The sequence below is a fragment of the Ostrea edulis genome, chromosome 9 (assembly GCF_947568905.1).
Source record: "Ostrea edulis chromosome 9, xbOstEdul1.1, whole genome shotgun sequence".
In the NCBI taxonomy this organism is placed as follows: Eukaryota; Metazoa; Mollusca; class Bivalvia; order Ostreida; family Ostreidae; genus Ostrea; species Ostrea edulis.
This window is the reverse complement of record NC_079172.1, coordinates 50,835,460-50,851,480: the sequence shown is the minus strand read 5'-3', so window position 1 is coordinate 50,851,480 and position 16,021 is coordinate 50,835,460. Positions and strand designations below refer to the sequence as shown.

General features: G+C 36.4%; 1 protein-coding gene across 2 annotated transcripts in view; it reads left to right on the top strand.

Annotated features, from left to right (window-relative positions):
- LOC125660409 (solute carrier family 23 member 1-like) overlaps positions 1 to 16,021 on the top strand; it is a 33,433-nt gene that overhangs the window by 2,251 nt on the left and 15,161 nt on the right. For both annotated transcript variants that reach the window (XM_056149505.1, XM_048892226.2), the window contains exon 2: positions 7,815 to 7,973. In XM_056149505.1, the coding sequence (XP_056005480.1) occupies positions 7,815 to 7,973 (159 nt within the window). The remainder of the gene's footprint in view (positions 1 to 7,814; positions 7,974 to 16,021) is intronic.

Genomic DNA, 16,021 nt, shown 5'->3' with positions numbered 1-16,021 from the left:
GACGGTGACGGTTCTTTATTATCACACGACCCCTTGTCGTGCCAGGGGCCTTCAGTCTTTAACACTTCTGACTTTCACTGTTTACGGCGGGTGTGACCGGTTAACAGGGGATGGTGCTACATGTATCTCCTCCTAGGCACCAGCCTGGATTTCTCGAAAGAAACTTAAGTCAAAAATCGGACTTAAGTCTGAGATTCTACTTAAATTCTGACTGTTCAAATAAAAAAACCTCAAACTTTAGTTTGAGATTTATTCGAGGGACAATTGCATCTGGAATGCATTTTATGTGTGATAGATTCACATTGTATGTTATCTCTGTTCTGGGAAGAAGATGTATCGCTAAGGTTCATGTAACATAATTATGGTACCCCGGTTCTGAGGAATAGGGAATTTTCAAGTCGTATACATTCCTCTGGAATTATAAACAGACGTTAAAAACATTCCACAGAGTTAATGAGACTGGTGTAATATTTCAATCAAGGCGAAATAAGTTTGACTTATGAGTCGCTGAATAAGAACGAAATTAAAACATTGTAAATTTAATCAGATCAGATGAAGATTGATCATATTCATCTTTACATGGCGTTCAATCATTTGATGATTGATTATGACATCGTTAGAGAGTTAGTTAGACTGTGCTATTCTATATAATGTTCACTGTGTGATTATATGTTCTATAGTTGGGTAAGAATTACTACAGATCTAGACCTGTAGCTCTTTGGAAAAATTATTGGGCTCATGACGGGTGTAACTGGTCGACGGGGTGCTTACTCCTCCTAGGCACCTGACCCCACCTCTGATACAGTGTTTATTCAAGAGTCTGTGTTTGCTCAACCCTCTATTTTGTATTGCTTATTGGAGTTATATAAGATTGATTACTGTTCGTTATCTTCACTTTGTATTAAATAAAACACTGGTAAACTAATGACAGTGAAATGGTTTATATTTTCCATAGATAATCAATTATTCATAATTTTTAAAAATGTCAGGGCAATAACTCCTATGCTGGTATTTCTTCATCTTCTTTCAACTACAGTCCAGCTGGACATGTCATTACTGTTGATGTTGATATAGTTGAAAATGAGGACCTCAAATCACTTATTCTTAAAGGTCCTAAATACAGAGAACCTCGGTCTTTTAAATGGCGACAGAACTTCATCTCTATTATGAGTTCTGTCGAAGATTATGCCAGACGATGGGCTAAATATGAAAAAGAAGAACTTGATACATTGTCAGAATGGGTTAAAAGCATAAGAGGGATATTAAAATCCCGCATTAGACACATGAAAACAAAAGTACGTACCATCTATCCTTCTGTGTTTAGTAAACCAGAAGTGATAAAAGAATTAAATAGATTACATGAGCAATATATTTTGGTTCCAGCTGACAAAGCTAGTAACAACATTGTCTTTGTTTGTAAGGCTCATTATTACAACTGTATTTTAAACGAACTTGGCATTAATTCCACTTTTGGTAATCATACTTATACTCCAACTGCCCTTTCAAAAGACGAAATTCTTCAAAACCATGCTTCAGTTTTAGACACATTTAATATTCCAGTCAATGGGTCGAATGAATATGAGTTACCGTACCTATACTGGATTCCTAAACTACATAAAAACCCTTACAAACAAAGATACATTGCTGGATCCAGTAAGTGCTCTACCAAGCCCCTATCTTTGCTCCTCACGAAAATGTTAACAGCTGTGAAGGAGAAACTTCAAACTTACTGTGCGACTACATATGCCAGAAGTGGTGTTAATCAAATGCGGATTCTAAAAAATTCTAAAGAACTTTTAGTAAACTTGAAATCACAGAATTTTTCCCAAATCAATAGCATTAAAACCTATGACTTTTCAACACTATACACGACCATTCCTCACGATAAATTAAAGACTAGACTTTTTGACATCATAGACAGTTGCTTCTTCAACAAAAACGGAAATATTCATATCTAGTGATCAGTCATTCAAAAACTTACTTTGTTAAACACCACTCTGATTCCACGCACAAGTACTCTGAAGTTGAAATAAAAAATATGCTAGAGTTCCTCATTGACAATATCTTCGTGGTCTTTGGTGATCAAGTCTTCCAACAGTCTGTTGGAATTCCCATGGGCACGAATTGTGCTGCTTTGTTAGCTGACCTGTTTTTATATTCATATGAAGCAGAATTTATTCAAAAACTTCTACGTGAGAAGAAAAAATCTCTCGCTGTGACCTTCAGTTCGACTTTTAGATATATCGATGACGTTTTGTCTATTAACAATGATAGCTTTCATTCATATGTCGATTTGATATATCCCTGTGAGCTCGAAATAAAGGACACCACAGAGTCGTCCACTTCTGCTTCATACTTAGATATTTTATTGAAAGTAGACATTAACGGCAAACTGACAACTCAACTGTATGACAAACGGGATGATTTCAGCTTCTCCATCGTCAACTTCCCACATTTATGTAGCAATATTCCATTATCACCTGCATATGTTGTTTATATATCTCAACTGATTCGATATGCAAGAGCTTGTTCTGGGTATAGTCAGTTTTTAAATCGAGGTAAGCTACTGACAAACAAGTTGATGGTACAGGGATTTCAACAGTCTCGATTGAAGTCAGCATTTCGCAAATTCTATGGTCGTTATAACGATCTAGTTCGTCAATACAACCTCGCATTGGGTCAAATGCTGTCTGGCGTGTTTCATACCGATTGTTGAGCCGTTCTTGGCACACTGATTTGACTGCGGATGGCTCCGTTTACCTGATCAGGATATGGGGCTCACGGCGGGTGTGACCGGTCAACAGGGGATGCTTACTCCTCCTAGGCACCTGATCCCACCTCTGGTGTGTCCAGGGGTCCGTGTTTGCCCAACTATCTATTTTGTATTGCTTGTAGGAGTTATGAGATTGATCACTGTTCTTTATCTTCACCTTGCATATGTCTATTATACAATTTTCCCCTACTATCAACAATTATTTTGTACATATTTAAAAATAAGCAGTTTTTCTAAACTGTTGACATTCAAAATTTGTCATTTTAACAAGTTTTTATCTACTTTTTAAATTCTGTTTTTCTAGAATTTGTAATTTTCTGATGTTGACCTATATACTTCCGTTTTTGTGTGTCTGACATCTTAAAAAGGGTGGCAACATACACATTTTCTTCGATTATTAATTTGATTAAACTATATTAAGTGGGAATTAATACAGTTTTTCCACTTTCAACCATTAATATTGATAAGTCACATAAGGGTGAAACTACCTTAAAAGAGACTATTGAAACCCCTGTAACATCAACTTGTTTCTTAGTAGCTTTCCTCGATTTAAAAACCGATCATACGCAGAACAAGCTTTTGCGTATCGAATCAGTTGAGAGATACATAAATATGGGAAGTTGACGATGGAGAAGCTGTAATCATCCCGTTTGTCATATAAAAAATAACGATTTACGGCACAGGAAATATGCGCACGGTTGAGGCTTTATATTGTTGAATTCTTGCATAAGTAGATTCGTATGAAGTAACTGTTTCAATTCTACCAATACTGCTGGTAGAAATAAGAATCTACCAGGCATCTTCATAGTTTGGATTACTTGTTAATGATCCCTCCATTTTTCTATTTCTGGTAAGGCGAAGTTTATTCATTGATCATTCAGCTTAAGATTGGTCCATGAAAAATCCGATGTTTATAGCTGCCTTTGTTTTTGTTTTTTAAAGAAAATCAGTGCCTAAAATGCACGTTTCGGGAAGAACAACATGTTGATTTAACACCGAAAAAATTAATCAAAAATATGATGTAATGAAATTTTTCTTCAAAGTTAATATGATAGCACATATATATTTACTTTATTTTGATAAATGCAGCTTTATGATTTTGATAATATAGATTTAGGCGAAATGTTAAAAAAGTAAACTTTATTTCTGGAAAGCTAAGACATGTCTTATTTTGTGAGGTGCATTTTCGTCCTCGTCTGCATAAACAGACATGCTTATGTTAATATTACATGTACCTAGGTATTCACTACTCCGTACATCCATTTGCTGCCATGGGTCAGTTGATCAACACGACACAACAAAATATCCATGACAATGCAAACTTTGATTACACTATAATAAAAGTTTGACAATTTCACCGCATATTTTGATTAATGTCTTCTGTATTGAAGGATCCAGACCGTCCTTGTCCGTGAAATTTAAATTAAAGACAAACGATTAATCACAATAAAATTAACAATGAAAGTAACGTGTTAAAATTACATACAATGTAGTCATCAAATAGAAAACAAAGTTTGAATGTTCACTGCCTTAAAAGTTCCTGTAAGTGACAACGTAGAGTCTAATTAAATCCACCCCTTCTCACAGTTCCCATACGTACTGACGCCTGTAAAGAGAAGGGGACTGCTGTCAGCGACAACGTACTTTTATATTTTGATGATTTTCTTTAAAATCTTAGCTCTATTGGTTATTACTGCAAAATTAATCTTTAAATGAAATCCTGTAAGAAGTCCCATTTTTCATTCATACATAGACTTGGTCTATAATCTTGAATTCGAGTCATCAGCTTTATATAATGACAGCATTATCAAGAACAATTTTAAATTTCAGTATTGAACATTTATGCAAAAATTCCGAACATCCACTACAGAGCAAATTTTCTATTCCCAGTGATAATCTGTGGATGAAAAGGTGAAGATAACGAACAGTGATCAATGAAAGGTGGAGGTAACGAACAGTGATCAATGAAAGGTGGAGATAACGAACAGCGATCAATCTCATAACTCCTACAAGCAACACAAAATAGAGAGTTGGGCAAACACGGACCCCTGGACACACCAGAGGTGGGATCAGGTGCCTAGGTGGAGTAAGCATCCCCTGTCGACCGGTCACACCCGCCGTAAGCCCTATATCCTAATCAGGTAAACGGAGTTATCCGTAGTCAAAATCAGTGTGCCAAGAACGGCCTAACAATCGGTATGAAACCATGTCAGACAGCACTTGACCCAATGATATGTTGTATTGACGAACTAGATCGTTATAATGATCATAGAATCTCATAATTCCTATAAAGAATACAAAATTAAGTGTAGTGCAAACATGGACCCCAAGGCATTCTAGGTGGGATCAGGTGCCTAGGAGGAGTAGGCATCCCTTGTCGACCGGTCACACCATCCGTAAGCCTTATCTCTTGATTAGGTAAACGGAGTAATCCGTAGTCAAAATCATTTGGTAAAGAACGACCTAACATTATCTTCACATTTTTAAGTCCTTTGTGTTTTACTAGGACCGAAGCTTAACTTTCCTTGCTTGGAGATTATCAAGCTCATTACCGAAATATGTCTCATGTGGAGGTTAGTTATGTTGCCAAAGTCAAGCAAGAAACATTGATATCATCTTCATAACATGTATAACTAATTAATACATTGTATTGCAATCCTTCAAATCACATGTACCTGTAAATTATGAGCATATATGATAAATATCAGCGTTTTCTCTAACATTTATGTAACAAGAGGTACTGTGAGCAATGTTCACTAAGAATACCCCCCGCTTACTCCAATCTCCCAAAGGGTGTTGTTAATAGGTATAAATGACATCTTTCTTGAGTGTAAAAAAGAAAGGGCATGATAAAACCTTGGGTAGTCTCTTCTCTAGGAGTGCACTTGAACTTTGGACCTCAAAATCGATAGGGAACATCTTCGTCCCATTGATAGTCCATATGTACGATATGGTGACTGTAGGTTGAAAAGATAACGCCTTAGAGCCCGGAAACCATTCCGTCTACAGACGGAGGACACCCCGATTGCAGTATACCCCCACAACTTTGTTACGGGGGGTATAAGCTGTCAAACTCGCTTCAGTTTGAACATACATGTCTCAAATACTTCCACTGCAACAAACCAGATTTGTGATTCAGCCATACCGCTCATTTACAGACGAAAGTTAGAGGATGCATTTATCCATTGCGTGATAAATGGAGTACTCAGCAGGCCCACGCTTATTTTTAGTAAAATAAATAGGTTCAATTGCTATATCACATGAAGTTCTTTAATTTTTTGACGAATTTGGTTGTTGACTGGTTGTATATTGTTTAACGTCACGCTCCAGACTTTTTCACTCATGAGAGGTGAAGGTAACGAACAACGATCAATCTCATAACTCCTACAAGCAATACAAAATAGAGTTGGACAAACACGGACCCCTGGATATACCAGAGGTGGGATCAGGTGCCTAGGAGGAGTAAGCATCCCCTGTCGACCGGTCACACCCGCCGTATCTTGATCAGGTAAACGGAGTTATCCGTAGTCAAAATCAGTGTGCCAAGAACGGGCTATCAATCGGTATGAAATAAGTCAGACAACATTTGACTCAATGATAGGTTGTATTGGCAAACAAGATCGTTATAACGGCCGTAGAATTTGCGAAATGATGATTTTGAACGAGACTGTTGAAACCCCTGCACCATCAATTTGTTTGTCAGTAGCCTGCCTTGATTTAAAAACTGGCCATACACAGAACAAGCTCTTGTGTATCGAATCAGTTAAGAGATATAAACAACATATGCAGGTGATAATGGAATATTGCGACATGAATATGGGAAGTTGACGATGGAGAAGCTGAAATCATCCCGTTTGTCATAGAGTTGAGGTTGTTTTTAGTTTGCCTTTGATATCTATTTCCAATAACATATCTAAGTATGAAGGAGAAGTAGACGATTGTGATGTCCTTTATTTCGAGTTCACAGGGATATATCGAATCGACATATTAATGAAAATTATTTTTGTTAATAGATAATACGTCGTCGATATATCTAAATGAAGAATTGAAGACCACAGCAAGACATTTTTTCTTCTCGCGCAGTTTTTGAAGAAATTCTGCTCTATACGAATATAAAATCAGGTCAGCTAACAAAGGAGCACAATTCGCGCCCATGGGAATTCCAACAGACTGTTGGAAGACCTGATCACCAAAGACTACGATGATATTGTCAACGAGGAACTCTAGAATTTTTTTTTTTCAACTTAAGAGTACTTGTGCGTGGAATCAAAGAATGACTGATCACTAGATATGAATATTTCCGTTTTCCATTTTTGTTAAAGAAGCAACTGTCTATGATGTCAAAAAGTCTAGTATTTAATTTATCGCGAGGAATGGTTGTGTAAAGTGTTGAAAAGTAATGCATTTTGATGTTGATATGAGAAACATTTTGCAATTTCATCACTAAAATCTCTTTAGAAAACCACATTTGATATACACCACTACTGGCGCGTACAGTGGAGACGTCACCACTGTCGGTGAAGGGTTGCAAAATTAAACTTATGTTCGGTGCTTACGGCCTGTGAATAGGGAGGGGTTTTATCGTGCTACACCTGCTCTGACACGGGCCTGCGTTTTTGCTGTCTAATCCGAAGGACCGCCCCATTCAGTCGTGTCTTACGGCAAGCGAATAGGAACTGAAGACCTATTCTAACCCTGATTCCCACGGAATTTCACGAATTTGTTGACAGTCCAGAAGAGATATATACAAGTCGAAAAGAAATTACAAAGTGCTGTATTAATTGAATATGCCTTAATCTAACCATTTTCATTAATAGCCGCAACTGAATGCAACGTTGTTGGAATTGCAAATCTTTTCCTATTATTTCATGTCAAGACAGACGTTCGTTGGGCCCGTGAAGCTTAAATACATTAGAAACAGGTTGCAGTGTTTCGGGGTCTGTGGCCGCATGTTCTAGGGGAGATACATGTAGAGATAAAATTACGAGATGAAATAGTCGAATATTATTTGGAATAGATTTATTTATCATCTCTGTTACAGAAAAACACTCCTCCAAGAGAACGCAGAGTATCAATGAAAGAAGAAGTCAACAATGTCCCAGACACCAAAGTGGACTTACCATCGACTGGATTTGAACGCCTAATGTATAAAACCAGCGAAACCCCACCAGTGCATCTACTTCTCTTCTTCGCTTTTCAGGTAATTGGTCTTTTTTTCTCTCTGCTAACCGCAATACTACAAATAAATTATGTTCAATTTATCTAACTTCACTAATAGATATTTTTTGGTTGCTAAGTATCAACATATTTGGTTAAACGTTTGGCCAAAATTAACCCCCTTCCCTCCATACAACGCACAGATATTTATGATATTAACATTAGTCACATCACCTATTAGACAATTCTTCAGAGATAGATTTTCATGGCTTTATTAGTTATACTTATTGCAACCTTTATAGGGAGAATTATCGTCAAAGGTCTTTTAGGTGTCAAATTTGTGGCGACGTTAGTTGTTTATTTTCATCATTCATTCAATATTTTTACTTTAGATGATAAAATAAAGGGGGAAAAAAGACATTTTGTTGTACAAAGTCCGCTAATAGATATTCCACACACAAAGGGTGCTAAACAAAACCGTGTTTTCCAACGACAAAATGATTTGTCCTCATATGTGGGATTCGCAAATCTATTGCACACAGTTTTTGTTTTAAGATACACTTAATTGTAGTAAATCATGGATTTCATTACACATTAAGAAATGTCACGTTTTGTTAAACACAATAACCTTCAGTGTATGGTGTGGGATATACTTATTATACGAGTTCACTCCTGTATGGAAAATGTTCAAGAAATATTGTTGAACATACACTGTAACTGTTGAGCTATTTAATGATGTATTGGCAAATCGTATTTGACACCAGATATGAATTACAACATGTCAGGCGATTGTGACCTCACCACAGAATATACACATATCCAGGACTGTAGAGCAATGGTGATGTATGGTCACAGTGTAGTTGACATCGGCTATGGATTTATACATGTCATAACTGATTAAGTTATCAATATCAGAAAAATGAGGTAATATACATGTACTATCATTAAATGCAAATTGTTGCAAGTATTTCATAGCTACAAACACTACATTCATTCAATATAATTAACCAGTTTCTTTGCATATGTAATAGTTAAATTTGACCAGTCAATAGTTTTGACTGTTTCATAGCACTGCATGTGAATATCCCTGCTGTTCTTCATCTGTAGATGAAAAGTATTTGAACAACGTTTTATGAATTGTCAGTATGACACAAATGCCCCCGCTAATATTGTAGTTTGAAATATTTGAAGGTCCAGGAATGCGAAAATAAGAATGGGTGCAAATAAAACAGGGGTTTGAAATTTATGCTTTTGTTTTCTTAAATTAATTGTGAGAAGAATTGAGTTGGTCCACATTGTTTACTTTTCCTCGTTTTTTGGACTCTATGCCAATATGTAATTTGTTCACAGTGCATGATAAGTAATCTCACCGGGTACTAGATAATATTTTCAATGATCACCTTTATTAATTAACTCGTCCTCCTTGAAATTAATTATTCAATCATTATTGTGATCAGCTCAAGGGACATGAGCGCTCCGGTTAACATATTGAATTACAAGCTAACACAATGAAATTGATAGTGTAAATACGTTTTTAGGTTTAGTGCTACAGTAGCTCTTTTTTGTATTTGTGCATCTTTTATTACCTTTAGACATAAAACTTTTCCTTTGGGACAGTTCATCCCGGAGATCTAATTATTCATGTCAGTGGTCAGTTTAGTGCTTCAAACACACACACAGAGAGAGAGTGAACAACGCTCAACATCCAAAGTGTCGGATCTAATAGTAGATAAGAGGGCAAATCAATAAGGATATATAAAGCACTAAAATCGACCAACGACACTGCAGTATGAATTTGTCAAATTTTCGGGACAACCTGTCCTTCGATTCCACAGAATATTTACATCAAAATGAAAACTAAATAAATAAAATAAAAATGCAAACTAACACTAAAACTGAAGTACAAACAGACTGACTGCATATTGAAATTATCGAGTGTAATATTGGGCAATAAAAAAAAGTCTGTTATGAACGAGCGTCAAGACTGAACTCTGTCTCTCGTTCAAAACAGACTTTTTATATTGCCCTGAACTCTGTCTCTCGTTCAGAACAGACGTTTTTTTATTGCCCTATATACATGTACATAAATCAGTTATCCCAGGCGCTACTTGTACATTGTTGTAAAATGTATTAAGTTGTATACATTGTACGTATATGAATTTATAGTTATACTGCAAATGTCAGTTAGTAAGAAGTTTAAAGAAATGCTGTTGTTAAAAACATCCGCCTACATTTGATGTTCATTAATTATCATTATTCATAGACATTATCATCACATGATTACATGTGTTTACACCAACTTCAATTTTACTCATAGATTTTTATGTGAAATGTCGTTACTTCTTTGGAAATTTTATCGTGTGAGATTGAAATGTTCTTATTGTTGTGTAGGATATCGATCAAATAAAAACTCATTTAAAAAAAAAAAATTCTGTATTTAATTAAATTGTGGCATCTAGTTCCATCGAGAAGTGCATTTCATCTAGATTTGGTTAAGATTTCGCTTTAAAACGAAATTATTCATTATCTTGACCAGAATATAGAGACGATGACAAAAGTATTTATATAATTTAGAAGATTAGGAAACGATCGTATTAACACATTAGAAATTTATTTCAAATAGTGATTCAAAATGTTCAACCATCATGCGAAAACCCAATTCGCATGTCAAAATTAACACCACTTCTCAAAACTTAACACTGTTATCAAAATATGATATTTTCGTTGCAAAAAGTAATTTGATATTATATTTTAAATTGATAGAAAGTACAAGGAATTTTCTAAACAGTGATTGAATGCACTCCAACACGACGTCTGATATTTACATATGTCCCAGAATTCCCTGCACTCAAACGCGACGTCTGATATTTACAAGAGTCCCAGAATTCCCCGCACTCAAACGCAACGTCTGATATTAGCATATGTCCCAGAATTCCCTGTACTCCAACGCGACGTCTGATATTTACATACGTCCCAGAATTCCCTGCACTCAAACGCGACGTCTGATATTTACACGAGTCCCAGAATTCCCTGCACTCAAACGTGACGTCTGATATTACATACGTCCCAGAATTCCCTGCACTCAAACGCGACGTCTGATAATTACATACCCAAACAGTGATGTAAATGCACTCCAACGCGACGTTTGATATTTACACGTCTCATTTTTATACTACTCTTTAATAGTCAATTCGAACACAAGCGATACGATTGCCTGTGCTATCGATCATATTGACCAATACGGAAGCCATTTTCCAACGCGTTATCTCAATATGATTTAAAAACAAGGAACACAGTGAAATGTTTTATTTAAACTGGTATTGACAACTGTCAATTTGTTGTCCGATAAAACGTGTATAACTTTCCAGTATAGGTCCTCGCAGAAGGTTTTTAGGCATTGTTTGAAGTCCTGTATGGATTGTAAGGTTTCAAGGACCATAATCCTCTTGCCTCTTCATAGAAGATGAAACCATCCCACTCAGTCGCATGGTGAATTTTCCCATTGCTTTGCCGTTCCACGGTACGAGAGCACTTTTCCATCAAAGAAGATCCCAATCAAAGTGACTATCTTGTGTTAACGATAGGTTGGTATATATAGACCCAAAGTTATGTACATTGTATGTATCACAGTTTTTGACATTGAAATACACTGGCCTGTAATCTAGAGAACGAGAGGGGGAGGGGGTGGATTGATTGATGTTTTCCGCCACACTCAACAATTTTCAGTTATCTGGTGGCGTTTATTGGTGGAAGAGAGAACCCAGATAAAATGTACCTGGGAAGAGACCACCGACCTTCCGAAAGTAAACTGGGAAACTTTCTCACTTAACGGCGCGAGCGGGATTCGAACCCGCGCTGACAGAGGTGAGAGGCCGTGTGATATTGAGCGCGATGCTCTAACCACTCGGCCACGGAGGCCCTATCTTTGTTGAGCACCCAATTAATATCAAGGATTAACTCAATCTAATTAAAATTAGAACTTCCATCCGCTCCCCAGTTTTCGATATGTCGCGTCCACGCGACGTATCGAAAACTGGAGAGCGGATGGAAGTTCTAATTTTAATTAGATTGGGATTAACTATGTCTTTGGTGAAAAATTTAACCATACTCTTATGTTATGTTCTGATGCATAAACCCCAGTGGATACTAGTGCAGTAATAAAACACATCTTTAATTACCGGTACAAGTTTATCTTAGTAATCTATTATTTCTACAACTAAATTAATGTCTTCATAATCAAATAAGTTTTATTGAACAAAAGTGTCTCTTGTACATCTTTTCTCGCTAAATTATATAGAATAACTCTTTCCGTGTGTCTTGGTGGCAGGAACAGAAATGTAGGTGTTGGTATGTAATACACATCGGTGGGTAGTGTGTCGACATCTTTCAGAAATAAAATGTCCAGTGATTGAATTTTTTAAGGAGATTTCTTGTACGTTAGTAAATTATAGATAGGGATACCAGCTCATTTAGAAGTCTTTTAAGGAATTTTAACATTCACAGAGCGTTTTCGCCTTACGGTTCTTCAGGCAAACAAAGTAAAATGTCTGTTCTCCGAGACTACTTGTCCTACGGGTAATGAAAATTAACTTCAACCGAGCATGCCTCCAGGGTGTAACATTGTAATGAAAACAACAGAGTAACGTCGTCATTAGCGAATCCAGGATTCCGAAAAAGCCCACACACTCCTTTTTTTGGACATGTAAAGTATGCAGTATGCAGGGTTTGAATATTTATATATATACCAGTATTTGTTGCGAAAGGGGGACTCTAAATCCACCAATGGTCGATTGTGTAACGTCATAAAGCAGTTTTTTGTATGAGTAAGGCGCCAAAACAGTACATTGCATTATGAAATGTAAATAACTGTATTGAATTATAGATCGACAATGAAATGATAATGCACATTGAGTTTATGTTCAAAGAAGCTTACAAAGTGCTCATCTTTGGCCCTTTGAAATTTTCATCTTTATTCAAATGAAAGGAAAATACTGTATTCAAGTTTCCTGTTCAATTTGCACATAAATAAAAATGTTCACTGCAGGGTGTATTCCTGAGGGGTTTATGCGCTCTTACGCAGTCTGCTAGTTTTGTTCCGGCTTGTCAGGTATATAATCACGTGTTGACCATCAACACATTTCTCATGTGGTCCTTTAGGCAATCAGTGACTGGTGGTACGCGTTGGGTTTCAAACATTTTACTTACAAAATCTATGACTACATCCTACAATTTCAGTCTGTTGAACAGGAGTACTGTTCTCCTTTAAAACTGAAATGTCATAATTAACAAGTTCATTATGCTTGTCAAAGTTAATCAGATTATGTGGAGTCCCGCCTCAATGTTTCTAAGAATTCGTTTTTACGATGTGGATTTTGATGTTCATGTATGAAATCTTTCTTAATTCTTGGAACTTAACCTCGTAAAGTCACATTGAAACAGGATAAATAAAAAGAAATATTGCCATAAACCTCGTAGTGAATTACAAACAGTGCATTTTACAGATTCCAAATAATGCATTTGAATGTAGTTCTCCAAATTGCGTTTGTCGTGGTAATTTTTTTTAGCTCACCTGAACCGAAGGTTCAAGTGAGCTATTCTGATCGCATTTTGTCCGGCGTCCGTCTGTCTGTCTGTCCGTAAACTTTTCACATTTTCGACTTCTTCTCCAGAACCACTGGGCCAATTTCAACCTAACTTGGCCAAAAGCATCCTTGGGTGAAGGGCTTTCAAGTTTGTTCAAATGAAGGGCCATGTCCCTTTCAAAGGGGAGATAATCACAAAAATGCAAAAATAGGGTGGGGTCATTTAAAAATCTTCTTCTCAAGAACCACTGGGCCAGAAAAGCTGAAATTTACATGAAAGCTTCCTGACATAATGTAGATTCAAGTTTGTTCAAATCATGGGCCCCTGGGGTTGGATGGGGCGACAATAGGGGATCAAAGTTTTACATACAAATATATAGGAAAAATCTTTAAAAATCTTCTTCTCAAGAACCACTGAGCCAGAAAAGCTGATTTTTACATGAAAACTGTCTGACATAGTGCAGATTCAAGTTTGTTCAAATCATGGCCCCCGGGGATAATATGGGGCCCCAAGGGGTGGATCAAAGTTTTACACACAAATATATAGGGAAAAACTTTAAAAATCTTCTTCTCAAGAACCACTAAGCCAGAAAAGCTGAGATTTACATGAAAGCTTCCTGACATAATGCAGATTTAAGTTAGTTCAAATCATGGGCCCCGGGGGTTGGATGGGGCCACAATAGGGGATCAAAGTTTTACATACAAATATATAGGAAAAATCTTTAAAAATCTTCTTCTCAAGAACCACTGAGTCAGAAAAGCTGATTTTTACATGAAAACTTTCTGACATAGTGCAGATTCAAGTTTTTTCAAATCATGGCCCCCGGGGATAGGATGGGGCCCCAAGGAGGGATGAAAGTTTTGCACACAAATATATAGGGAAAAACTTTAAAAATCTTCTTCTCAAGAACCACTAAGCCAGAAAAGCTGAGATTTACATGAAAGCTTTCTGACATAATGCAGATTCAAGTTTGTTCAAATCATGGCCCCCGGGGGTTGGATGGGGCCACAAGGGGGGATCAAAGTTTTACATACAAATATATAGGGAAAAACTTTAAAAATCTTCTTCTCAAGAACCACTAAGCCAGAAAAGCTGAGATTTACATGAAAGCTTCCTGACATAATGCAGATTCAAGTTTGTTCAAATCATGGGCTCCGGGAGTTCGATGGGGGCCACAATAGGGGATCAAAGTTTTACATACAAATATATAGGAAAAATCTTCTTCTCAAGAACCACTGAGCCAGAAAAGCTGATTTTTACATGAAAACTTTTTGACATAGTGCAGATTCAAGTTTGTTCAAATCATGGCCCCTGGGGGTAGGATGAGGCCACAAGGGGGATCAAAGTTTTACATACAAATATATAGTTAAAATCTTTTTCTCAATAACCACTGAGTCAGAAAAGCTGATATTTACAAGAAAACTTTCTGACATAGTGAAGATTCAAGATTGTTCAAATCATGGCCCCCGGGGGGTAGGATGGGGCCACAAGTGGGGGGGGGGTCAAAGTTTTACATACAAATATAGGAAAAAGCTTTAAAAATCTTCTTCTCAAGAACCATTGGGCCAAAGAAGTTGACATTTACATGAAAGCTTTCTGACATAGTGTAGATTCAAGTTTGCAAAGGGTAGTTTGGGCCATAATAGGGACTAAGGTTTTACATGCAAATATATATGGAAAGTCTTCAGATATGGGCTAAAGTGACTCAGGTGAGCGATGTGGCCCATGGGCCTCTTGTTTATTATTATAATCTACAGGATTTGAATTGCACATGCTATATATATTCATCTCATGTATATATTTTTCATGTCAATGCATTCATTTATGTGTAAATGCTAATTCACACATTAAGACACATTACGGCTGTAGTGAAATTTGCATTTTACTTGTCAATCTGCACCAGCGTAAATGGGAATTTACTCCCTATACATAGTACAGAGAATTAATATTTTTACACTAACTGCAATTCCCATAAAAGAGTCATATTTATAATGGATTTTGATGGACAGAAATGAGCTGGAAAAAATATTAATTTTGATTCAAAGGTTCGGAGAAAAACTTCGTAATCTGTCACATTAAAAAAAATTTCACCGTATATACATACACGACTCTCATTCATTTTATGGAATGAATCAAGATCGTTGTTTCAGTTTTATCGCCTTCTTAGAAATGTAAAAATAGCACTATTGCATAGTTGAAGCTGAAAATGAAGTTCCTTGGTCTTCGGGTGTTTTTTTTTTGTCCATTTCCACTAACTTTATAAGAAGGAGTAACATTGAGATTTTCATACGGACAGTAAACTCACTTTTGTTGACTCTGTGTTTTATGAAATATAAACAAACGTTTACGAAATAATTCTGCTCCTTTCTTCTTAATAAAGCACAACAATGAGAAACAAAAATATTCCAGTGCCTGGTTTCACACCCTTCAATATTTAAAAGATGCAGATCTTAATTAAACTTGACTAAAAATTCAATAATTATCATATGCCCTTGTAGACGGGTATAA